Below are 26,228 nucleotides of genomic sequence, written 5' to 3'. Positions count from 1 at the left end.
GCGCATTGGCAAAAATCTGAAATGAGGCTCCTTATGTGACACCACTGCTAATTCAACACATCCTCTGCAGCCCCCCTACTTTTGCCCCCCATCTCGAGTATTACTACTTTTCTAAAATTCTAAATTCTGTCCTGCTGGATACACTCACCTGTCCTGTTTTTCCACAGCTGGAACAATTACTTTTTTTTAACTAGGCCAGGTGTAGGACTACTAGTGTCGAAAAGGCTATCAGTTTATCTTGTAATCTGCTTCAGTCTTTCCATCATTATTTACTCAGCAAATATATATATATATATATATATATATATATATTTTTTGCCTGGACGTTATATAGGACAAGTCCAATTTGCACCTGTTTATTGTTGCAATTTGTGTGTTTTGTGCTGTGTTTATTTTCTATACAAGTAATTTGGAAAAACACATTGCAATGTGGGAGGAGGGGCAGGGGTTATTAAATAGATCGTAATTTGGGCATTTTTCCTTATAATTAATATATTTCTATTTTTGGAATTTTTTTTTTTTTTTGGTTAATTCTGTGAACCCTGCGGTGGGCTGGCACCCTGCCCGGGGTTTGTTTCCTGCCTTGCGCCCTGTGTTAGCTGGGATTGGCTCCAGCAGACCCCCGTGACCCTGTAGTTAGGATATAGCGGGTTAGATAATGGATGGATGGATAATTCTGTGAAACTAGTGGTAAGTAGAGAAGTGGTGTTGGTTGTACGCTCTTTGATTATTTCTGCTGAGTTCCATAAGACGATCACTTTCTAGGTTAATTCAGGGTGCAGTGTGGTACGTTACACAGTGACTTGACATGAGTTCATTTACAGTTATTGTCTCTATTTTGCCTTTTTAAATTATAAAGAATGCATCTTCTTCTTGATTTCCTCCAGTATTTTAGTTTTGTTCCGGGTGATGTTATTTTTAGCCTCCTTGTACAGCTTGGCAATTTCTGCTTTGTTATATTTCATTTTCTTGGTGGGAAATTCAGACATGTTCATTTCTGTAAAACAAAAAGAACAGAAATTAGAGCAAAAGTAAAATTCTTGCACCTTTTATTTTGAAAATGAACGATCATGGGGTTAGAGTTTGTAACAATCAATTCATTTTCAATAAAATTATATACAATACAGTCTGATCACTTAATATGGCATCCTTCTTGGGTAACTGGGAGGGAGGCAGCCGATCAGAGGAATTTTGCAGCCATAGTTGGATGGATGGGAGACAAAGTTAGAGAGGCGAGATTGCATTGGTTTGGACATGTGCAGAGGAGAGATGCTGGGAATATTGGGAGAAGGATGCTAAGGATAGAGCTCCAGGGAAGAGGAAAAGAGGAAGGTCTAAGAGAAGCTTTATGGATGTGGTGAGAGAGGACATGCAGGTGATGGGTGTAACAGAACAAGATGCAGAGGACAGAAAAATATGGAAAAAGATGATCCGCTGTGGCAACCCCTAGCAGGAGCAGCTGAAAGACGAAGAAGGAGGTGGAAGGGGTGACCAATATCAGGGCACAAAACTAAGAACATAAGAAATATGACAAACGAGAGGAGACCATTCAGTCCATTTGTCATTCGTTTGTTTAGCTAATAGCTATGTTGTCTCATTATATCATTCAGATTCTGCTTAAAAGTTGTTAAGGTTTCTGCTTCAACTCCATGTCTCGGTAATTTGCCCTATATTTTCACATCTCTTTGTGTTAAGAAGTGCTTCCAAGCTTCAGTCTTAAGTTCACTTCCCTTTAATTTCTCCTTGATCTACTCGAGTTCATGATTCACCCTATCGACTAAAGACTTCTGCTTAATCTACTTTTTCAATGTCTTTGAGGATTTAAAGTAGCAGGATTAGGTCAATATGCAGTCTCCTCTGCTCAGACAAAACAGGTTGAATTCTCAAAGTCTGTCCCATTATGACATCTCCTGAAGTCTCGGGGTGCACTTGGTTGCTCTCCTTTGCACAGCTTCAAGTGTTGCTATGTCATTATTGTGCCTTAGTGACCAGAACTACACAGAAAACTCCAGATATCATTGTAGTAGTGTGTTCTATAGCCTTAAAGTAACGTCCTTTTGATTTACTGTATATTCAACAGTTTTTACAATATGATCTAACATTTTATTTGCCTTCTTAATCACATTTGCACATAGTTCTGATGATGAACAATTTGTCAGTATAAACCCTAAATCCTTTTCAGAGATTGCTTCCAGTAGCTCAGTGTCCCCCACCTTAAATTTATAATCGATGTTCATTTTGCCCACGTGTAGCACGTTGCATTGTTTTACATTAAACTGTATTTTCCATGTGATCTCTCAGTTCTGAAGCTTGACCAGGTCTTTTTGAGTTCTTTTTGCTGCCTCCTCAGTGTCTCACAGTACTTCAATTATATTGTCATCTGCTATCTGCACAAGTTTGCTATCTTTACCGAATTAATATCTTTAATATAAATCAGAAAAAGTTACAGTCCCAGAACAGACTGACAAGAGACTCCACTGATGACCCATTTTCCTCTTGTCTGTATTTTTTGTCTCCAGTTTTACAGGTTACCTCTGATGCCTGTATCTTCTATTAATCAATTAATCTTTGTTGTGGAACGATTGAGTCAAATGTTCTTTGAAAATCCAGGAAATTCTGTTGCATGATTTGCTTTTGTCAGCTGTTTGGCATGGTTTGGCAGGATTTATTCTTCTCAAAGTCCATGCTGGCTACTACTTAGTATATCATTTTCATATAAGTACTTTTCTGATGCATTTCTTATTATAGTTTCCATAATTTTGCATGGTACAGATGTAAGACGTATTGGTCTGTAATCACCAGTTTCCATTTTGTCTCCCTTCTTGATGACTGGAGTCATATTTGCAACTTTCTAGTCCTGCAGTACTTCTCTCTTTTCAAGTGTTTGCTCACCATTAAAGGTTATAGATGACATCTTCCATTTCTTTCAGTACAATTGATAAGATCCCATCAGGTCCAGGTCTTTCTGAAGTCAACAATCATCTGTTTGTTCTTGTCCACGTTGAGACACTGATAGTTGCACACGCACCAGTCTGGCAATTGTTGCATGATGATTCATAAAATGCAGCAGCACATCTGGTGTTCAACCAACCAATACAGCCTCATGTCACCACAGATGCAGATCACATGCAGATCACTACATTGACTCTCTATCGCATCACATATTAAGTTCAAATCCTTGATGCTTGTCAGTAGAGCAGCCAATAGGAGAGCACCTATAGAGACACTTGAGTTCCTCTGTTCGTTCTTGACCGCTCAGGTCTGCTGATGAAAGGTGCCTGGTGATAACATCTCTACGTAGTATCAAATCTCAATCCAGATTCTCTTCATGCATAGCTCCTAGCTGGTGGAAAGAGCAACCCACATCCTTCCTTCTCAGCATGTTTAAGACATATTTGGAGACTCTTTTGTTTGGTGATATTAGTGGTTAGATTTTTTTAAAGCATTTTATTGAATGTATTAAAAGCAAATAACATTACTAGCAAGTCAAATTTTACAAAACTAACCTACTTGATTTCTGATTTATTTTTGTGGAAAGGATATAAAATAATCTGTTCTCTTAAGAGACCTCTGAGGATAAGTTTATCTCTAAAAAAATCGATTTGCTTAGATGTAAATTCTGTACAGTTCTCATCTGCTAATAAAAGTGGGTTAAGATGCCAGTTGCAAGATGAGAATGTGGGGCATAATGATTTTATCTCAATGATCAAGGGGGCATAGTCGGAGATTACAACAGCACCATACTTACAAGATTTGATTGTAGGCAAGAAATTGTTATCTATAAAGAAATAATCAATTCTTGAGTAATAGTGATGCACTGGTGAGTAGAAGGAATATGTTCTTGGGTTTGGGTTTAGATATCTCCAGCGGTCTGATGAGTTGTGATTGGTTGGGAATTGATGCAGATACGTTCTGGTTGCAGTCCCTATCATACACATTTGGTGTGTAGATATTTACCAAAATCTCTTTACAGTTTAAATAAATTACCCATGACAATCACATATTCTCCATCAAATTACTCCAAAATAACTACAAATAAGATTGTTCTGTAAGATTTCTCAAACCTACAGTTTTCTTTGTAAAGCTGGAATGAAATATTTGGCCAGTCTAGTCTTTGTGCAGCCGAAACTGATCCTTGCTTAATAAGTGGGAATCTTGTAAAAATACTGATTTACCGTTTAGACCTGTGAGGCGAGAGAATAATTTATTTCTCTTTAATTCATGTTTGAGACCTTTAACATTCCAGCTCACAAAATTAACTGTTTGTTCATGGAGACATTGCTTCTGAGCTTTTGTTGACATTTTGTAGTCTTAATTTAAGATAGTACATTATCACATAAGACAGCTTTGACCTTAATATTCAGTTTTTACAGGAATTATTACCAAGAAGCCTATTGTTACTTTGGCATTTACAATTATAAGGATTAAAAGGATAGATTATAAATAGCTTGCTCTCTTTCCCTCTTCCCCCCCAACTCCCCTGCCCCCTATTTTGCCTTCCTGCATGAAGCTAGACCACACTTCACAAAGTCCCAGTCTTTTGATATACCTAGAGACAGAGCACTTCGAAAACAAAACAAGCCCCCTAGCAGCAACGTATAGGGATTAAAATAGACATACTGTATCTATTGACAGTACAGTCCAAATACTATAAACATAAAATTTAATCTTAAACAGTCTTAAGAGAATAAACTCAGGAAATGATGTTAAACAGTAGCCCTGGATAAGCTCTGCACTTGTGATGATCAATTTTGTCCCCTTGTCCTGTCACACTTGTTCCCAAGCAGTGCCCCAACTGATGCTTACTTGACTATGTTGACCTGTTTTGTAAGTCTCTTTGGATGAAAGTGTCTGTTAAGCAAATAATAGAAATGGAAATAATTTAACTGTCCGTCATTAGCTAAAAACAACCATGTCTGATGTGCTACAAAGATTCTATAATCTGCTTGAAGTGCTTTTTATCTGTAATGTAAATGAACGAATAAGTGAAGGTTAAAAAGGTCGCATTTTGTATTTTTGCTCTTGATTTTTTATTTCTGCTTTATGAAGCACTTTTCATTTTCATACATAATGAACAAATTAAATATGTTCTTAAGGACGTCACATGATCGAGCTTTAATTTCTCCTTACCGTTTACATTTGCGGAATTTGCCAGTGGCATATGAATAACTGTTGGAGTCACTGGGTCGCTGTACACGCAGCAGTCAGTTGGAAGATTCTTATTAATATTCACAGGAGGGAAACGGAGACAATTGACTTTTGCATATTCTGTGGCATGGATCAGGGTCTAAAAATACAGCAAAAAATGTAGCAGACAGTTAGCTAGTATGAAATACAGTCACATTGTTTAAAATCAAATGTAATGTGGTTCACTAATATAATGGCTCAAACATCTCATCCTAACAGGTGAAAATGAGAAAACCTTGACAAGACCCACAAAATAAGATAAAGCAAAAAAAAAAAAAAAAATTTAATCTCAAGGTTTAGTCCATTCCAAGGCTGTGGAGGTGCTGGGCTTTTAGTAGCGTCAGGTATAGAACCAGCTTTAGATGGGGTCCCCGTACACCAGTGGTCACACACATATAGATGCAAAATTAAAAGGCACCATTTAACATAAAATGCATCTTTGTAATGCATGATGAAACCAGGATACCAGGAGAGAAACTCAGAAGACCTTTTTCTGGGTTAAGGATGAAGTCTACAGTTCATATCCATCTATCTATTGTGAAAGAGGTATGAGGAACAACCAAATTTGTTACTTGTTTTAGTCTCCCAGGCCGCCAGAGAGCACCGCAGATTAAAATCACATGAGTATTGGGGGTGACAGACAGGCAGGCCCACCCTAACTACACACGGTGGAGGGAGAAGCCTGCAGGAAAACCAAGTGCCACTAGGGGGAGCTCCACAGGGGTACTAGCAGACCTTTTGTGCACTGGCTAGATAAACTGGAAAGAGTAATGAGGGCTTACCCAAATGGGTTTCCAGTCCTGGGCATAAAAGACCCGTGCAGTCAGTATACAAAGGGACCTTGGAATTGTGCGTAAGCCATTGTTAAGTGACTAAGCAGCCCCTTTGTGTTTATGGGGCAACATTTTGAATGTTTTCATACTTCAGATAATACAACGCTTTTATGTTTTCTCTTCTCTTGTACTTTGGTCATCCATTTGGGTTTGGGCATGAAGCATGATTGCCCCCTATAGTCCACCCTGTCTCTCTAAAGGTGCTATATAGTAGATAGATCAAGATATAATAATAATAATAATAATAATAATACATTTTATAGAAACATACAGACTGTAGATATGAAGGGCACTATTAAACAAATATAAAATTATCTGTTATGATTATGCTAATTAGATGGATGGATGAAGGGCGTTATGTGATAGATAGATAGATAGATAGGTAGCACCTTTTAAGTGTATTCCAGATCTAAATTACCTGTTTCTTAGTGCTATTCATATCATTCTGTTAATTAGCGCTTTTTATATCTAAAGTGCTTATCTATTAGATAGACATAATGAGAAGTCAAGCAAAATTACACCTTTTATTGACTAATTAAAAAGATTACAATATGCCTGTCTATTAGATACATATGCATGGCACTATATAATTGAAAGATAAATATCAAATGGTGCTGTATTGTAGATTGTGTCACGTTTCACCAAACATGTTCCGTGGTTTGTGTTTATTCTTGTTTTTGGTGTGATCTTTGTTTATTTTAAAGTGTTACTTATACTTACATACTGTAGTGACATATATATATATATATATATTTGGGGACCCAAGTGGCTGGACCAGGCCAAGAAGTCATTCACATAACACCTGGCTGCGGCATTTCCGGAGGGTGGGACTGGACCGCGTGTCTTTCTGGGAGGCTGGATCCCGAGTTGTTTCGTCATGTGGTGGGGGTGGCAACACACTGTACCAGTGCATGCTCCACAACTAGACTCGATGTATTATACTTACTGTATAACCATTGTTCTGTTTGTTCATTACGTGCTGTTTGTGTATCAGATGTTCTCTTGTGTTCCTTGTGTTTTGTGGGTGGAGCCCCAGGAGGCGGGATCACCCTTACATCACACCCTCAGCCTTTAGATATTGTGAGGTGAGGAAGCTGATCCTTCACTGGTTCATCGGTTATCGTTTGGATTGTGCTGATCTTTCTAAGTATTGATTTTATGGCTTCCGTTCTTTGACTTTGATCACTGCACTGGGGCTTCTGTGGGTTGCCTTTTTCTCTTTCTGTCTTTGCATTTTTGCCTTGGTGCTTTTTTTTGCACTTTTCATTTGTTCTTTTTAAATTAATGTAATCATTTAATTGAAACTGAAATGGCAACAGAGAAATCCAATCAATAAAGGACTGTCAGAGGATCACTTTCAGGGCTCATCTGACGTATGTGATACCCCAGCAGGACAAACGGGGTGTGCTTTTGCTAACACTCATTAAGGGCAATTGAGACCGAGAAGCCCCAAACCTTTCAAGCCAGGCATAACAAAAAATGGATGCCCCTGAAAAGGTGAACACAGTTTTTCAACCAGAGCAACATCCAGCGCAGAGCTCACCAAAGCCTGGCTTTTAGAGAAACCATTGTGAGGGCAATTTTGCAGATGATTGCTTTTATTTAAGTCACTGCACCCTCAAGTGTTTATTTAATTAATCTCTAATGAATATTTTTGTTTTGTGCAGGGTGGCATGGCTGACTCTGCCGAATCTGTGTCATAGATCAGGGAGGCAATATAACATCAAAAAGAGAGATAAACCATAATAACACCAGAATAACCCATCAGGAATTTTGCTGAAATCTGTAAATATATGAATACCTCGAACAAGTCGCCTTCACTAAAGTCTAGAGAAATGATGACATCCACTTTGCGTTCTGCACGCAGCATCAGTGGGTAGGCGGTGTTTATCTCCAGACCAGCATCCACCAGAGAAACAAAAGGATTATGTCCCACATGCTTCGGGTCTTGACTAGAAGTGTTGCCTATGAAGGCAAAAATCTTTTTCTTCTCTAGCAAAATTGAAAAAAAAAATCAGTTTAAATCCTGGTCTCCTGCAGTTAGGGACTCAAAATGGAGAATGGCTGCCACCTAGTGGAAACAGTAATGTACTAAAACATAATTGAAACCATACTTCATGTAATTCAAGGTCCCAGAGCCTATCCTGGCAGCACTGGCAAGAACTAACCGTGAAGGCGCTCCCATTTCTGTTCTCACCCACCTTCACCAAGAGAATATTTGGAGTTGCAGATAAACTGAATCTGAAATGCTTTAGGACAGGCCAAGAAAACTGACACAGACCCTTGGAAGAAAGACAGTCTCTCCATATTGAGATCTGAACCGAGGTCTTCAAGACAGAAACATCAAGTTTGGCCCATTGAAGTCCCGTCACGTGAGGGGGCTTTGCTAGACTGGCCTGCAGGTGTGACACTGGAATAGAGAGTCACATCTGTGTTTGTATGTCTTGAGTTACGATGGGAATCAACACTCTTATTGGACATTTGGACAAAAATCATAGATGGGACCAATGGTGTAATATTGTTCATTCATTCACTTCCACTTACTCATTCACTTACTTTCTGATTAATTCATTAATTCATTCATTTTGACATATATTTTTTTTTATTTTTACTAATTCATTCAGGCACTCAATTTCACTATTTTTTCATTCATTAATTTTTTCATTCATATATACATTTTCAATTATTCTTTAGTTTGTTTTCATTTATTCACCTTCACACATTCATTAATTAATCCAATTTTATTTACTCACACAATTCAATTAATTAATTAATTCATTCATTCATTCAATCCATCCTCTCATTTATCATTTATTAATTATTTTTCATTTACTAATTTTGATTGTGTTTCTTTCATTGACTCTTACTGATGTATTCATTCATTCATTTTTTACTAATTCATGAATTCATTCTCACTTATTTGTATGATAATTTTCACTCAGTTTCAAATATTCATTAACACACATTCACTCATTAATCCGTTCTCAGTTACTCTCCCATTCATAGGTTTGTTTTCATTCATTCATACATATTTTCATTCATTTGTACTTATTATTTTTCACTCATTGGTTCATTTGTTTATTTTTCAAACATTCGTTTATTAGTATATTCTCACTTACTGTTCTGTTCATTCATTTAGTTCCTTCCTTCATTTTTAATTTACCTGTTCCTTCATTTGAGTTCACCCACTAATTCCTTCATCAGTTTATGCCTTTGCACTCATTTATTGATTTTTCTCTTGTTGTTTGGTTATTCGTTTGCATACATCCATTCATTAATCCACCCTCACTCTCTCATTCATTAATTCATTTTTTCCATTTGTTCATTCATTCACTTTTATTTATCCAAATGCTAATTTTAATTTCCATTCAATCATATATTCATTTATTTTCATGTATTAATTTTTCATTCACTGGTTCATTCATTCATTTTCACACATTTATTCATTAATCCATTCTCTGTGCCATTCATTAATTCACCCATTCGTGTTCAGTTTTCCTGTTGAGGTTGCTGTGGCACATGCCAAGCTGGCCTGACCGGGCCCACCCGATCACTAGCAGCACTTCTCCTGTGGAAAACCAAGGACGGTAAAAGGCCATTCGGAACATACAGGATGTTCTGCATGGGCTGTGTGCCCTTTGCACTCACCAATCTCTTGGTCTTTGTGGCACTTGGCTATTCAGACTCTAGATCTTTTATATATCCCACTGCTGACACCAATGAGTGCCAATGGATTCATTACTCTTTACTTTGTTCTTTTAGGTTTGCTCATTGTCCTTAGAAGCAGATCAATCACTCAGACCAAATCTTAAGGTGGGCATTTGCATTTCTGTGGGAGGGCACTGATTCATATGAATTTACAATTTAAAATAAAATGAGTCTTTTTAGACTATTTTAACAATATATTGAAAATTTAATAAACAGTATAGATGCTGTCAGGCTAATTAATGGAGCACTAGTTTGAAGAAATAATTTGTAACCAGAGGTCAGTGCCACTCTGAGCAGCAAATGACTGCACACCAACAGAACAAACCACTTGCTCTGTCATCTCCCTCTAGAGTTAACTAAAGAGCAGCATCAAGAAGAGACCACTAAAACAAAGAAAGCAATCAGCCAATAAACACATTGCAGATTTCGAAGACCATGCCGGGTGCTGCAGGTTTAATGCATATCATATCATATCAATCAGGCATGATATTAATCAAATGCTGCAAACTGCTCTCGACTCGTCAATGACAGACTCAAGAACAGAACAGAGCATTACCAAGTCAGGCAGCACATGAACGTCCTCTCACTGACAGAATAAGATGGTCGCATGTCTAAGTGGAGGCTTTTCTGGCAGAGCAGGACTGAGAAGCAGAGCTGAGGTTCTTCTAAGGGAGTAACAGATGGGGCTCACTGACATGAGCAGGGGTGTTAATGTCTGTCTGGAGGAGGGAATGGAGGAGTAGGGAGTGTACCCTGAGGTCTTCCTCAGCATTTCACCAGTACAAAGATCAGAAAGCAGAAATGAAAGGTGAGGATGGCAGACCCAAACTAAACTGAGGAAAACATCAATAGAAAAGTGGTGAAGCATTTTTATTAGATTTGTATAACCAAGGAAGGCGGCATGGTGGCGCAGTGGTAGCACTGCTGCCTCGCAGTTAGGAGACCCGAATTCGCTTCCTGGGTCCTCCCTGCATATTGTTTGCATGTTCTCCCCATGTCTGTGTGGGTTTCCTCCGGGTACTCCGGTTTCCTCCCACAGTCCAAAGACATGCAGGTTAGGTGCATTGGCCCTAGTGTATGCTTGGTGTGTGGGTGTGTTTGTGTGTGTCCTGCGTTGGGTTGGCACCCTGCCTGGGATTGGATCCCTGCCTTGTGCCCTGTGTTGGCTTGGATTGGCTCCAGCAGACCCCCATGACCCTGTGTTCAGATTCAGCGGGTTGGACGATGGATGGATGGATAACCAAGGACCTTGTGGTTTTCTTACCTTGTTTCTTGAACTGTTCACACTGGTAAAGGTAATTGAATTTCGTTCCAAATTTCCAACGTGTGATGACTTCAGCTGTCTTAGCTACCATATGGATAAATTTAGTACCTAAAAAAATTTAGATACACATGTTCAGCAAAAAGAAAGAGCACTCCATACTCGGAATAATGCCAAGAATGACAGACTTTATATTTTGATTTTTCTAGACATTGGAAAAGGGCACTCAAGGCAGAACTTGATATAATTTCATAATTCAGAATTATATAGAAACAAAATAACAAATAAAATCATAAAATTGCAAAAAGACAATAACAAAAAGTGAATTAATAACATAATATGAAAAATTATTTATAAACAACAATGGATTCTCTACTCTTTACATCACTCATTTAGCTTGGCTTGCTGTCTTGCTGACTGTCACCCAAACCAAATATGAAATGCATTTACAAATCTGCGGGTGGCCACTATTCGATTTAAATTCCCATCACATATCATATAACATCTCATAAAGACCCCCACCCACCTCACGACACCTACCTGCACCTAACCATCCCAGCTGTGTGAATAAATAAGAGGCTGGCATAAAAAAAAAGAATACAGAACTCAGGAGAGATTAGCATCATACTCAATGGTGAGCATTTAAACAGGAACTGAAAAGGAAAGTACTCTTTGGAAAGATTGTTAGTCAGCTGGATCTTGGACATTTCATACGTTGAAGTAATTTGGGCAGTGACCCAACATCCAAAACAAAATGCTCCCTGGCACAGATGGAATTCCATGTGAATTGCTGGCTCCTGTGCCAACTAAAGTATTGACATCTCTCTGCATTTTTCTAAAGTCTTCACATAGGAGAAAGTACATAACCTGCCAGTGGTAAAAGGGACTACTAAGGTGGTACTGAGGGATTTTGAAAGTGTAGAGAGAGAAGTGCTGCTCTGATTAAATAGGCTGAAATCAAACAAATCACCAGAATCAGATAATATTTATCACACAGTGCTTATGGAAGTTAGTAAGTACAGATACTGCACAATCCCTTAACGCATATTTTTAGGAAGTCACTGCACACTGGGAAAATTCTGAATGACAGAAAATGGCAAATATTATCCCATTATATTAAAAAAAGGTGACAGGACAGATCCTCTTCAGTGGGAGATCTGAAAATCAAAAGTACACCTTAAAGGATTTAGGAGTCGTAGTGGAGTCGACACTATCAACTGCCAGATAGTGTTCATCCATTAAAAAGTCTAACAGAATGTCAGGTTATATAGCGCCTTGATATGTGCAGTACAAGTCACAGGAGATTCTGCTCAAGTTTTTTAACATACTGGTGAGGCCTCATCTGTAGTACTTGGTGCAGTTTTGGTCTACAAGCTATAAAAGGACATAACAGCACAAGAAAAGGTCCAGAGAAGAGCGACTAGGCTGATTCCAGGACTACAGGAGATATGAGTTATGAGGAAATATGAAAAGTTTAAATGAGTTCATCAAGAACACGGTGTCACAGCTGGAAATTTGTTAAGGGTAAATTTCACATTAGGAAGTTTTCTTCACACAGAGAACCACAGACACATGGAATAAGTAACCATGTAGTGTGGTAGACAGTCTGAATTTAGGGATCTTCAAAACTCAACTTAATGTTTTTATAGAAAAATTAAGTTGAAAGGAATCGCAAGCATTTTGGGCTGAATGGCTTCCACTGAATTGTTCTAATATTCTTATGTTTAAATGATTCCATAGTATGTAATAAGACACAAGGAGTATTGTGAACAAAATGTCCTGGAGATGAAAAGAAGGCCACAAGATGTGGTCAAAAGGGTAGTGAAGGGTTAAAACCAGGAAAGCAATCAGAACAGACTGACCAGAGCCAAATAAAAAAAAGAAAAGTTCAAGGTCGGAACAAAGTTATATATGTAAAATATCAAATGTACCATTAGGGGCTCCTTGAATTAAAAAAAAAACCTACATTTTATTTCTATAGCACGTTTTCCATGCTCAAAGCGCTAACAGTGTCCACTGAGGCATTAAGTGATGTATGATTGTCACCAATTTGTAATGTCACAGCTTGTAGTGTTGCAAGCGTGATGGACATGATCATAGATAGATGGATAGATACTTTAATAATCCCAAGGGGAAATTCACAAATGATCATGTGACTAAACTCAAGACGGCAATATGTAAATAAAATCCAATTGTAATAAATGTCAACTTTTAACTTTTCTAAGCGACTGTGAAAATGAAATATAAAAAATATATATATAAAAAAAATTTGTATAAAAAATTCTAATGATGACAATTTAAGGCTGGGGCATCAGGAGGGTCTGCTCCCCTAGGCTCAGCACACAAAAGGCAGCACAATGAACAGCAATTAAATCAAGGGAGGTACAAAATAAACTCATGAACTGAAATCCACAACATGCTAATTTTAAAAGTTAAATACAAAAAGAAGTAGGACAAAATAATTTTTAGAAAATGTAAGAATTCACAAGGAATACATAAAGAACAATAAAATAAAGAAATTAAAAGAAAACAGACATGAGGCAGGGATGAGGCCCTGTCTGTACAGTCACAGCAGTTAGCTTCAGGTCACAAACACCTACAGAGATGAAGGGCACTATAAATCTGCAGGAGTGAGAATCCCACGTGCCACATTCTATCATAAAGGGGATAAAAGTAAGAGGTGGGAGACTATGACTACAGACATACCTGGTATGGCCCTTTGACATTCTTCTTCATCTGAAAAAGAAACAGAAAGGAACATGACAGTAAATAACCACTGGATCTGACTGTAAACTGTGAAGGAAATGCATCTCAAACGAATTAAATGGGCAGTTTGTAAAACTCTTATCAGTAAAGTGAATCGAATTGCCACCATTGCTTGAGTCCGATGTTTCATGTTTGTGTTTTTAGTATGCGTATATATACTTCCTATTGTGCCCTCTATATCTAGTATAGAACCTATCACATCCGTACACTTGCTACATTGCCCCTGCTACCTAATATAGTGCCTTTCACATATATATCCTTCCTATTGCACTCTCAATATCACATTTACTGCTGCTCACATGTATATTCTTCCTATTCTACACTCTTTATCCAATAATACCCCTTTTTTCCCCAAGTTACGGACATCCACTACATGACTTACGAATGGGGCCACAGCTGCTCCTTCATTTGTCTGGGGAGATGTGACGCATGCGCCTCAGTAACGGCCACTCCGTCATCTTCGGCATGTGGACGCTGCAAGCTGTGGCTGGAGGGGGTTGATTTTGCTGCTTGCGCAAAGTGTTGCTTGTAGTGTCCCTCGGGCGCACCCCATTCATTTTCAGTGTGTGGCAAGTGGTGACCCAGGGTCCATAGTCACCAGGGCCACAGCTACCGCTCGTGTGCAGGACAGAGGCTTGATGGGGCGGTTCACTGCCAGCTCACCATGCCGCCCAGCTACAGCTCCTGACTGGACGGAGGCTGGATATGGCGTGTCACTATCCGCCCACCACAACCAGGTACCCGTTTGTTCTCGTTGGGTGGCTGGTGATGCTGCAAGCCGTAACCCAGTTGTAGCTGAATGGTGGCAATTGAGAGTGAACGGGGCGGCTGGGAATAACATTGTAGTGTGCCTCGGGTGGATGCCTGTTGAATGGGGGCAATAGTGGGCGATTCACTACCTGCCTTTGGCCGCACCCTGGTCATTCTCGGTGGGCGGCCATTGCAGGCAGCATACTGTATTGGAGGTGACTGTGTGGTGGGCGGGTGGTGAACCGCCCCTCGCTGCCCCCATTCATTCTCAATAGCAAGCCTACTTGTACTTTTGTACATATCTGGAAGTTGTCTCTCATTCAGTACACCAGACGTGTTGACGACGGGTGCCTTCCTGCTGTGATAGCGTGTACAGTACTGTGCAGAAGAGCTCATCTTAACCTTTTTTCTTCACCCTTCAACAATGTCTCTGAAACACAAATCTGATGCAAGTGCTTTGTGATACAGTAAAAAAGAGAAGAACCATCACCATGGAAAATAAAGTAGAAATAATAAAAAGGTCAGAGAGAGGTGAAACTCCATCATTCATTGGCAGAGCACTTGGTTACAGTCGATCTACAATAGCATTTATTAAAATAATGTACCTGTTCCGACTTGCATACAAATTCAACTTAAGAGCAAACCTACAGTCCCTATCTCCTACGTAATCCGGGGACTGCCTGTATATATTTTCTTACAGTATCCTGTCCATCTTATATAGTACCCTTCCCATTTAGCCTTCCAATTGTGTTCTCTCTATCTAATATAATGTTTTTCACCTGTACAGGGAGTCCTCGGGTTACAACATTTTGACATACAATGTTTCGAGTTTACAATGCTCACTCCCATAAAAACTTAAAAAGATTGAGACATGAGTGTTTTGGCTTACGCCATTAGCGTCGTATTTACAGACTACGTGGGCGAACTAGTTTACTGTAGTTGCGCGCAGCGGAAGAATAAACAGTAACGCAGCATATGAGTGAGGGAGTTGGCAAACTAGTTTTGTTGCATGCAGAGGAAGTGTTCTGTTTGTGTGGCTTTGTTTGGCGACTTTGTGGCCCTTTATCATGGTTCCTAAATGAAAGTCAGAGTCTTCAGATGGTAGTGCTTCGAAGAAGAGGAAAGCCATTACGATGGAAGTGAAATTAGAAACTGTAAAGAGATCAGAAGGAATAACGGTAAGGAATTTTTTACACTCATTTTTTGTCATTTTTTCTGTTACTACAGTACAGTGTACAGTACTTTATGTCCTTTTCCTTTTTCTGTGGCTTAGTTGTGTTTTTATGTTCTAGATTATGATTTTGCAAATGTGTTCGGATAGGTAAGTGACTTAGGCTAGGGTGTGTTTCGACTTACACCAAAATTCAGGTTACATCACTGTTGTAAGAACGGAACTATGTTGTAACCCAAAGCCCCCCTGTATATCCATGCTATCATGCCTCCGTTATCTAATATAGTGTATTTCACATATTATTCTTCATATTGTTGTTCCTATCAAAAAGGTAAACCTTCATATATTCTATATTTATTACATGGAAAGTTATTTTAATGAGGATGCTTATGCCAATTAGCTCATGAAAATTAGAAAACCAGTATCTCAAATTATTTGAATATCTCATTTTGAGTTTGACTAAATTGCTATTCAAACAGTATAAAGAGTGTGTATCTCATGGTTTACATCAGTACACACAACCACAATCATAGGTCTTTTAACATAGAGTATATACAGTATATTCATCCTATCTTATATTGCCCCCTCTATCTTATATAATGGCTTTCAGGTCTGTTTCCTCTTTTAGTTGCACTTCTTTTGATCATACAGTACACTCATGTACACTCGTCGCTCAGTACACTCACACAGATGCTTACCTGAAGGCCGCTCACTTTGTTCTTGCCAATTCGTATCTGTGAGGAGACACAGAAGTGTCAGGCTCATCTTTAAATTAAAAATGATAGCTGCATAGCATTAAACACCCTATTATAGGATGGCCATGTTAAATTAGCAGATCTCCTGTTCCTTCTTTTTAAATCTTTATAAATGCATTTTGAGACTGAGCTGATAACATTGAGCCTATTGTGCTCGGGTTAGCCACTGCGATCTGAGGAGATCATTCTGACCCCATAAATCCCACCACCATGGCTGTGTGTCACCAGCGTTTTTCTTCAGTTTAGAGCCCCTTAACTAATTTTGTTTATCCTGACTGTACCATGCAAAGACAAAAGAACACAAGCTCACCTTCAAATTTAATGTCTCCCTCACTCTGCTGTTGTGGCTCTTCTGAAATAAAGAGAAAGTACAGCAGTGAATGAGGTGAAACCAGAGATGTGGTGTCCTTCAAAGCCAAAGACACCATTAAAAATCTAAAATGGAGAGACCCCTCTAAGCTCCAGGAAACCCTACAGGGTTTTCTATAATCCAGTGGTCTTTATGTTCTCCATAATTACATGCCTCATTTACTTTTTTTTTTTTTTCCGATATTAACTCCAAAGAACCAGGATGAATAGCGTTCAAACAATGGAAAGATGGGTAGATTTTCAACTCACTGAAGGGTACCTTTGAGCAACATACCAGTGGAGGTCCCGTTCTATCTGATCACTGTGTAGTGCAGCAAAAGAGTATTTATATGTGAAGATCAGGCATCAGATTCCTAGATTTGAAGTAAGAGTTCTGCTAATTCTTTATATTAAATAATCTCACTCTTACACAGGTGATAAGGAGTTACCAGGTACAGATATGGAAACAGGGTACCACAGGACAGGTAAAAAACCCACCAGGGTCCAGACAGCAGAGAACTAGCCTACATGCCAGATTGTGTGCACCCCAGAAATACCCAACAACAAAAGAAAAGGAGATTGACTATGAGGGAATGGCAAGCCCACCAGGGATCACAGAACCAGAGTAAAGTTCACATTGGCACTTGGAGAACACTATGGCACCTAAAAAAGAAATATCAACCATGAGAAACTGGCAAAAAAAAACGATGAAATGACTTGGGGCCTTCAAGAGTACAGGGTGGTCCAGATCTAATTATGCAGATCCAGATTGTCTGGATGACTGATTTAGATAGATAGATAGATTTATGCGGGGACGATTCCAGTTCGGTTCGATGACGATTCTTCATGTCGTCAGTTCGCACACTTCTCGATGTTCTGGGATTTTTCGGGTGATTTTCGATGTAATAAACTTAATAAGTTATAGCCTAATGAAAAATTGCATAATTAGATCTGGACTACCCTATATGTAGCTCCTTCAGGTGCCACTAGGGGTCTCTAACTGCATAGCCATCCTAGAGAAGGTCTGTCTCCTGAAAGTTACAAAACAATGAACTAATAAAATGTAGAGATAAGATAACCATCACTAGAGAAAGTTCTGTAAGTTTTTTTTGAAGTGCATTGTGTGTAAGATATGCCTCTGATGTAGTCAGCTGACCATTCAGTCTGTTAGTCCACATATCTGCTCATAAAACTCTTGTCTCTATTCAGACCATTTTGTAGAGTATATGAACCATAAGTTTGTATTCCCATTCTCTCCGCTCCTGTTGGGTCTTGAAATTACCCATAAGCACAGTGACACCTTAACAGTAATGGCCACAGCACAAAGGATCTGAGGGTCACTGTGCTTATGGGTAATTTCAAGACCCATGAAGGGGCCTTAGCTGCCTCAAAAGCTTGCATTTGTGATCTATTTAGTTTGCCAGTAAAAGGTGTCATTTCACCCTACTTTCTCCTATATAATATAGTCAGTCATTACCCAACCCGCTATATCCTAACACAGGGTCATGGGGGTCCACTGGAGCCAATCCCAGCCAGTATAGGGAGCAAAGCTGGAACAAATCCCTGGCAGAGCGCCAGCCCACCGCAGGACACACACACACACACACACACACACACACTACTAAGGACAATTTAAGATCGCCAATACACCTAACTTGCATGCCTTTGGACTGTGGGAGGAAACCCACGCAGACATGGGGAGAACATGCAAACTGCACACAGGAAGGACCCAGGAAGCAAACCCGGGTCTACTTACTGTGAGGCAGCAGCGCTACCACTGCACCACTGTGCTGCCCTCTATAATATAATGCCTTTCACATCTATCTATCTATCTATCTATCTATCTATCTATCTATCTATCTATCTATCTGACTGACTGAGGCTGAGGGGCATAGGATTAAATGTTCAAAAACAAAAAGTGTTTGGTTGAGGGGACTCCAACCAATCCCTGACAGGCATCAAATAGAAAGGCATCAAGGACTGCCTAACAGAAAAGCAGACACACAACTACATTCAAGATGAGAAAGAACATGGAGGCACACATTTGAGACGATTTTTCTAGATTTCTTTCCTAGAATTCTAGTTGAGTTACAAGAGATCTGATGATACTGCAGAGAATCTTAAGAGACCACTAATGAATGTTGTAATATAAATACTCCCAGGGCAGAGCTATTCTGATGCCAGCTTTATTTCAAGCCTGGGTCTGGTGGAAGAGAACCCCTAGGTGGCAGCACTTAAACTGCCTTTGATTTTCACTACATGGTGCTCTCTGATGAAACGGGGGGAGGCCGGGAATCAGGACAGGATTACCTTGAGAACAAGATGAACAAGAGGAAGATGGTCTTAGGGGAGGTAAGGTGGCTTCACCATACCAGCCCATGAACAAATATAGGGGCTGTGATTGGAGTGATTTGTAATATATTTGTATTTATTTTTGTAAAGTAGAAACAGTAGTTGGCTCATTCTATGCTTGACTGTGTCACTAATGTTAAATAAAATTCTAAGATGTAAGTTCATATTTGGCAATTCATTTCACTTACTTTTAGATGGTGATGACGGAGATGAAGGTGATGATGGTGATGATGGCGGTGACGATGGTGACGATGGCGGTGACGATGGTGATAAATGATGCAGTTTCTCTGCAAGTGACAAAAACAAGAGAGAAAACCAATTAAAAGTTTATTCTTAATTCTCCTTTTTTCTTTGCAGAGCACAGAGAGAGCAAAATGAGAAAAGCGCCATAGAAAAGATATTAATGGGAATTCCAGTTTAAACATTTAAATGGTGTAATTAATTACAGAAGAACTGACACTCAGCCCTGAGACTCTTTGATTCAACTGATAGACGTAAGCAGGTTTGAGAAGGTCTGTCTGTTACTGTATGGTTGTGCGTACATATGCGTGTGTGCTTTTGTCTGTACTAAATTACTAAATGTACTGTATTCATGCTGCACTGGCTCTGTCATGACGTGAGTTAGTCAACAGTTTGTGACCTTGTGATGCTTTGGAAAGGTGAAACTGTGCTGGAAAGCCACCTGATTTGTTGTGCTCTGTGGTTCTTAGTCGTATAATATGACATCTTCTGGTGATGAGACCAAACTTGATGACTGCAGTTGCTGATATCTCCTGATCACATAATGCGACACCTTCTTAAGCTCTACCATTTAGGTGAGACACCAAGGGCAGCAAAATTATTAGAAAATGCCGGCACTGACTCATGAACACTTACACTCAGTACACCTGCCCAAATCCCATTGACAATACTCACTGAGGAAATTATTGTGAAGACCTGCTTATGCATGCAATTATCCAATCAGCCAATCATGTTGCAGTAGTACAATGCATCAAGTCCTGCAGATTGAGGACAGGAGCTTCAGTGAATGTTCACATCATACATCAGAATGTGATCTCAGTGATTTTGACCGTAACCTGACTGTTGGTGCCAGACAGGCTGATCTCAGTATTTTTGTAACTGCTGAACGCCTGCAACATTCCCTGAGTCGATGCAGTTCTACAAGGAGGAATGGCAGGAAATTCCTCCAAGCCAATGTGCAGGGCTGACCAACAATCACTGGAAACATCTAATTGAAGTAATTGCTACACAAGGGGTGACACCAGTTGTTGAAAGCAGAGATTCATACACAAATACATCACAACAATTATTTCCTAAGAAAAATAAATGAACATGTATAATGTGTTTGTGTCATTTGTTTCATTGGGTTCTTTTTATGTAGTTTGCAGGAATCTGAATACGTTTGAAGTCATAGCTATGCAGAAATTAAGAAAATTCTAAAAAGGATATTAATGCTCACAGGTTGGAGAAGGTTTCAAACCCATTTCTAAAAAGTTTGGACTCCACCAGTCCAAGTTCAGGTAGATTGTGTACAAATTCCCTATTAAGGAATGGTCGACCAACAAAGTTGGTCAACTCTAAGAGCGAAGCTAATTCAACATGCAAGAAACAGGTTCAGCCATTCACACCATGATGTCGACTTTTGTCGACAACCATCTCGAAAGTCGTTATGCTGCAGCACTGATGACATTTGTTCAGTTTTGAATGAACCCATCCAGCAATAAAAAGAGACATTCAAATTCTTTCATTTACCGATGACATATTTCTCTAAGGTTTTCAAGTCTGCCATTGCACTGCCCCACAAACCTGAAACAGAAAAAAAGGGGAAAAAATGGAGATCACGATTTCTGGACTCATTTCCCTTTGCAATATAACGACTTTTTATTTGTTAACAGGTCTCGAGCAGACAGAATCAGAGCAATGCACCCACATCTTTTTTGCTTTTGACAAATTTCATTTGGCTATGCAGACTGAGGTTGGACAGATTGATTCCTGAGTATCTTATTCAGATGATTAAAGGCTGACATCTTACCTTGCAGCAAATACACACTTGGTTCAGGATGATACTCCTTCATTTCCGACCCCTCAAATTTACTCCCAAACAACTTGGTTTCAACAAATGCTCCATAACTTGGGAACCCGCATTCATATGGTGTAAATTCAAACCAGATCTCTAAGAGAGGAGAAAAGAAAGAAACAGAAGAAGAAGAAGAAAACAGAAAAAATGGTTACTAGATGGTTAATTAGGATTCTGTTAACTGGTGTTGCCCAGAAGTTTGTCATTGGTGCTTGATGCTCCCTCTACTCCAATAATATTACTTTATTTCCAATTATGTCTAATGCTCTTGGATATTCCATATTTAAATACTTCAAGAAAAGCTTCCAATGGTGCCTTGTTGTGTAGGATACTGTACTATAAAATTTTCAGCTGAGCAGTCACTAAATGTCACCTCTCCAGGCTGCAGTTACTTGGCTTGTACTTTAGTGATGGTAATGAGGCTTACAAGCAAAAAGAAAGCAAAACAAATTATTTTTGGGTTGTAGGTAACTTTTTCTTGAATATATAGTGTTCCCCTAACCATGGATTGTCCACTTGCAATTTCAGTTATCAATGTTTTGAAAATACTCCATAAAAAAAATCAAGACATTAACCGCACACCCACCTGTCGTACAGCATTTAACATGAATGATGCCAATGTCCGCAGTTTTTGATGTCACTACTCCAGCCACCCAGTCAGCCTCCCTCTCATTGTTAGTCTTATCTAAATATCCAAGGTGACTTTCTTAATACAGTAAAACCTTACCCACGCCTATACAAGTGTAACCAATTTTGTGAAAACCACAGTTTTCTTGTTCTAATTCGTGGCTGTGCATAGTAGAAAAGAAAATTCAGAGAGGGCTTGCAAGCAGCAGCGATAGCAGGTCTGTGATGACTTTAGATCTGTGGAGTCAACATGGGGTATGGGTAAATTGTTGAACCCCATTCGCGATGGTTGCAGGGGCTAGCAAGTGTTCCTTACGAATAAGTAATTCCCAGTAAGTGTAGGTAATACGTTCAGTGATTACGCCACAACCCTTTGTATACACCACCTGTCATTACTACTGATTGGATGGTTTACTGAGCTTGTCAGATTGGCACTGCCGCTGTCACTCATGGAGTGCCTAGAAGCCAATTAAACTTGACTATACAGAAATTAAAAAGTCGAAACAAGTTTTCTGTAGGTGAACCTGCGCAAGGATCATTACCAAGTTTTGAGAGGAACAAGAGCAAAGGGCTGATGTGTCCATTTGACCTCATCTCCCCACGCCAGTCCTCCTCCCAAGACAGCGTGCCACCAGAAGCTAACCCCATTATTCCCATAGGATCAACGCTTTTTTAATATCCGAGCGTGGTTTTTCAGGAACAGAACCACCATGGATTGACTACATATAGGGTACACTTATCTGCAGGGGAGCATGGAACATATCCCCTTTGGAAACGGGGGGACTACTGTAGATTAAAGAGAGATTCCAAATTTACTTTTAACACTTAAGTACACTTAATACGAGATACTTTAAAACTTCTACTTGAGTAGTTTTTCTCATGTGCAAGTGTTTCTTTTTCTTGAGGCACTTTCCCAACCTTATTGTTAGGTACTTTATACAACACTGTAACCCACTTAAGGTAACAAAGTGAAGTTCTATTAGTAAGTCACATCGCACTGCTTTATAGATGTTTTGTAAGTGTTATTAAAGGGACCACGTTCATGGTTCTGTTACAGTTACCGTATGTTACTAATTGATGCATTATAGACAGACAGTGCCTGAATATAAGAGAAAAATGTGTTTAAAACAGACCTGCCTGTTTAACTGGGACATCCTAACATTTCTACTGTGTCATTTAAACTAATAAGATCAGTTATATATTTCACATTACATTTTGATTTTTCTTGATAATAGTTTATATTTAAGACGTTTTATTTCTTTAAGTCAGGTATCACCCTTGACTCCTAATAATTAACTGTTTTGGGACTTTATATAATACTTAAAAGCAGAGGTGTGTTTCTGGACCATACCATTTATCTCAATGCTGATTGGTGTGTTTGAAGTGCTTTGTAGTCCTTTTATGTAAATGAAAGTAACTGACACAAGGAAGCTTTCTGTTAGATTTCTTCAGTCTACCATGATGCATTTCACAGGTATGAGGGGGCTCAACCTGTAATATGTTAATAAAGGACTTCAGCATTTGTAGTTCATATATATACTGATCTGAAGTTTTATCATTGCAAATTATACAGACTGATGTTCAAACTAATTTATATCCAAGAACCATAATCCAAAAGCAAAAAATCAGGAGCTACAAAGTCAAATTACGAAATAATGACAGCAAATGTGCAAACGAAACCTTACTTATTCTATGTTAATTAATGTTGACTTATGTTTATTTTTTGTGTCTTCTATTTTTCTATTCTTCATTTTGTAAAGCACTTTGAGCTACATTTTTTTGTATGGAAATGTGCTAAATAAATAAATGTTGATTGATTGATTGTTAAACTCAGATAACTATGGTTCCGTCGCTCTGATCTATAGCCTCCTTAGCGTTACGTTTATCCTCCAGAAAAACGAGCCAAAAATGTTGAATTTTTTCAACAAGAAAAAGCATTATTAAATGTAACAGAAACATGGAAACACCAAAACATAACATATCAGTAGGAATGTCTGACTAGTGCTCACTGCTGTGTTGATGCACACAGTCACGTCCTTTGCGTGACATGTTTTGAGGCATTCAACTAACAGCCCAATATTGCAGTCGTCCTTTTGTCCCTTATTGCACCGCTATTGTTGATTCCTTTTGCCAGGACCATTCCAGAGTGGGCACGTCCTCAGATGTCGTGAGACTGACAAAAATGACGCAACAGGATTAAAGATAATCAAAGGGAATATTTCCTTATCTATCTACATGGATTCCAAAACCTTTCAAACCTTTCTAACAATTTGTCTTTGTTTTCTTTCTCCAGTTTTTGAACTCTATGTGATCTTTATTGACTTCAATTTTGTTCTCGCGATTCATGGCTTTGATTACTGAGAGTTGTTCTCCAGGTTCTGACTCTCACTTTGCTTTTTGAACTATGTCCCTCTCGTTCAGTCGCCCTCTGAAATCTTTTGTCCACTGGGCATGACAGACATAAGGAAATGATGCATTGAGTTTTTATCAGAATCTGTCAAACTCAGATAATTATGGTTCTGTTGCACAAATTTTTAAATAGATACACGTAACTCCCTGGCTATCATGAGACAAAATTACTGCATTTGTAGGTAAAAGAAACAAACAAATTATTTGAAAAATAATTAATACTTGTAATTATTCACAATGAAAAACATGAGACAAGTCAAGAATCATTTCACAAACACAATAAACCAAAATTAACAGTCAATGTAGTAATAAATCAGTCAGTCATCGTCCAACCCATTATATTCTAACACAGGGTCACGGGGGTCTGCTAGAGCCAATCCAAGCCAACACAGGATGCAAGGCAGGAACAAATCCCGGGCAATGCGCCAACCCACCAGAGGACACACACACACACTAAGGAAAATTTCGATCACCAATGACTGTGGGAGGAAACCCACGCAGACTCGGGGAGAACATGCAAACTCCATGCAGGGAGGACCCGAGAAGCGAACCCAGGTCTCCTAACTGCGAGGCAACAGCGCTACCACTGCGCCACCGTGCCGGCAGTAATAGGTAATAAATATAAAAAAACACACCATGTTCTCATTCAGATTCTATGACTATGTTGACAATTGTGTTATAATTTAGTACATATTTAAAATAATGGGAATATTTGCATGCTAGGATACTTCATGACGTATATTGAATCACCTGGGTGTTTATTCTTCTTGTCACAGTCAAAGTACTCCTTATTGATGGCGGCGTACACCGGGTAGGGGTTGTGCCCATTCTTGACGGCTTCTTGCTGCTTTGAAAGTTTTTGATTGTGTTCCTGCAAATAAACATGATGTTTTATTCTTCTGTTACAACCTGTCCACGTTGTTGCACATGAGGGATAGCGATCACATTTAACTTGAGAGGAAATGTAATTGCATTTTCTACAATAATCAGGTCAGCGGAAAAGACAAAAGAATTGTGTTCAGTGGTGACAGCAGCCCAGTATGCCATGGAATGGTGGGTAGTCCTGATACCTGTGTGGCTTCAAAATGTGAGTGGAAGTGTCGAGCCGCATCTCAATCATTGACACGTCATATCTGGCATCCTGCAAGAACACTAAAGGTCTTTACAGCAGTGTGGCATGTCTCCTTCTTTTCACCTTTTTGCGTTGGAGCCATTTCAAACAATCAGTTTCTATTCTAGCTACAAGTTAGTTGCTCTATGTACTATACAGAATGAAATTCCTTGTAAATAGTATTAAATCTTTAGTTTTTATTATTTCACAGCATGCCCCATGTTTTCTAATGGGGTGATTCCTTTAAGTCTTGTTTGGGGATTGTAGCTGGCATGCATAATTAGCCACGCAGCATTCTCTGTCAGCGCACAGGGATCAGTGTTATATATCTGGAGGCAGTACTCCTAATATTCTCATTATGGTCAACTAATGCAGCGGTTCCCACCAGTGGTACGCGTCGCGGTCCCTGAAATTTTATTTATCTGTGCAAAACCCTGTGTGACAAGCCTGTTGTGAGCAAAAAACAATGAAACTGTTTAAATACAATAATACGTGGATTCCCAAATTTAGTGTGGTGTGAAATTTCGTCATCTGAATAAATAAATCCTATTATTCGAATCAGTATTTAGTTCATTTAACGCTACCATAATTCCGTTTCGGGAAGTCAACTTCTACTTCTTCACTGTTTGAGCTTTTGGTCACTAGATGAAAGCACAACGCTGACACTATTTAGACTTCGGTAACTCTGCCTCACAGAAACTGCTGGTTATACGTGCACTGCCGCTGTATCGCATCGTAGTCACTAGATCTAAGCACAAAGAGATACCATTTCGTCTTCGGTAACTGCGTCACATACAGGCCGAAGGCAGGATTTAGTTTCGGGGCGGAATTTATCAATTTATGTACATGCATACATTTTTTCATTAATTTTAT

The 26,228-nt window shown here is 39.1% G+C and overlaps 1 protein-coding gene across 1 annotated transcript in view; it reads right to left on the bottom strand.

The window, feature by feature from the left end:
• Positions 1-604: 604 nt before the first annotated feature.
• LOC120526376 (cytosolic phospholipase A2 zeta-like) overlaps positions 605-26,228 on the bottom strand; it is a 69,312-nt gene continuing 43,688 nt past the window's right edge. Inside the window, exons 7-17 of the mRNA XM_039749509.1 lie at positions 24,995-25,115; positions 21,164-21,304; positions 20,884-20,937; positions 19,320-19,418; positions 16,742-16,783; positions 16,375-16,410; positions 13,696-13,725; positions 10,993-11,100; positions 7,822-8,012; positions 5,131-5,287; positions 605-997 (exon numbers count right to left, since the gene is read on the bottom strand). Of these exons, the coding sequence (XP_039605443.1) occupies positions 852-997; positions 5,131-5,287; positions 7,822-8,012; positions 10,993-11,100; positions 13,696-13,725; positions 16,375-16,410; positions 16,742-16,783; positions 19,320-19,418; positions 20,884-20,937; positions 21,164-21,304; positions 24,995-25,115 (1,125 nt within the window). The 3' untranslated portion in view covers positions 605-851. The remainder of the gene's footprint in view (positions 998-5,130; positions 5,288-7,821; positions 8,013-10,992; positions 11,101-13,695; positions 13,726-16,374; positions 16,411-16,741; positions 16,784-19,319; positions 19,419-20,883; positions 20,938-21,163; positions 21,305-24,994; positions 25,116-26,228) is intronic.

Source organism: Polypterus senegalus, chromosome 3, assembly GCF_016835505.1.
Source record: "Polypterus senegalus isolate Bchr_013 chromosome 3, ASM1683550v1, whole genome shotgun sequence".
In the NCBI taxonomy this organism is placed as follows: domain Eukaryota; kingdom Metazoa; phylum Chordata; class Cladistia; order Polypteriformes; family Polypteridae; genus Polypterus; species Polypterus senegalus.
Note: the sequence above shows the minus strand (reverse complement) of the source record. Positions and strands in the feature narration are given on the sequence as shown.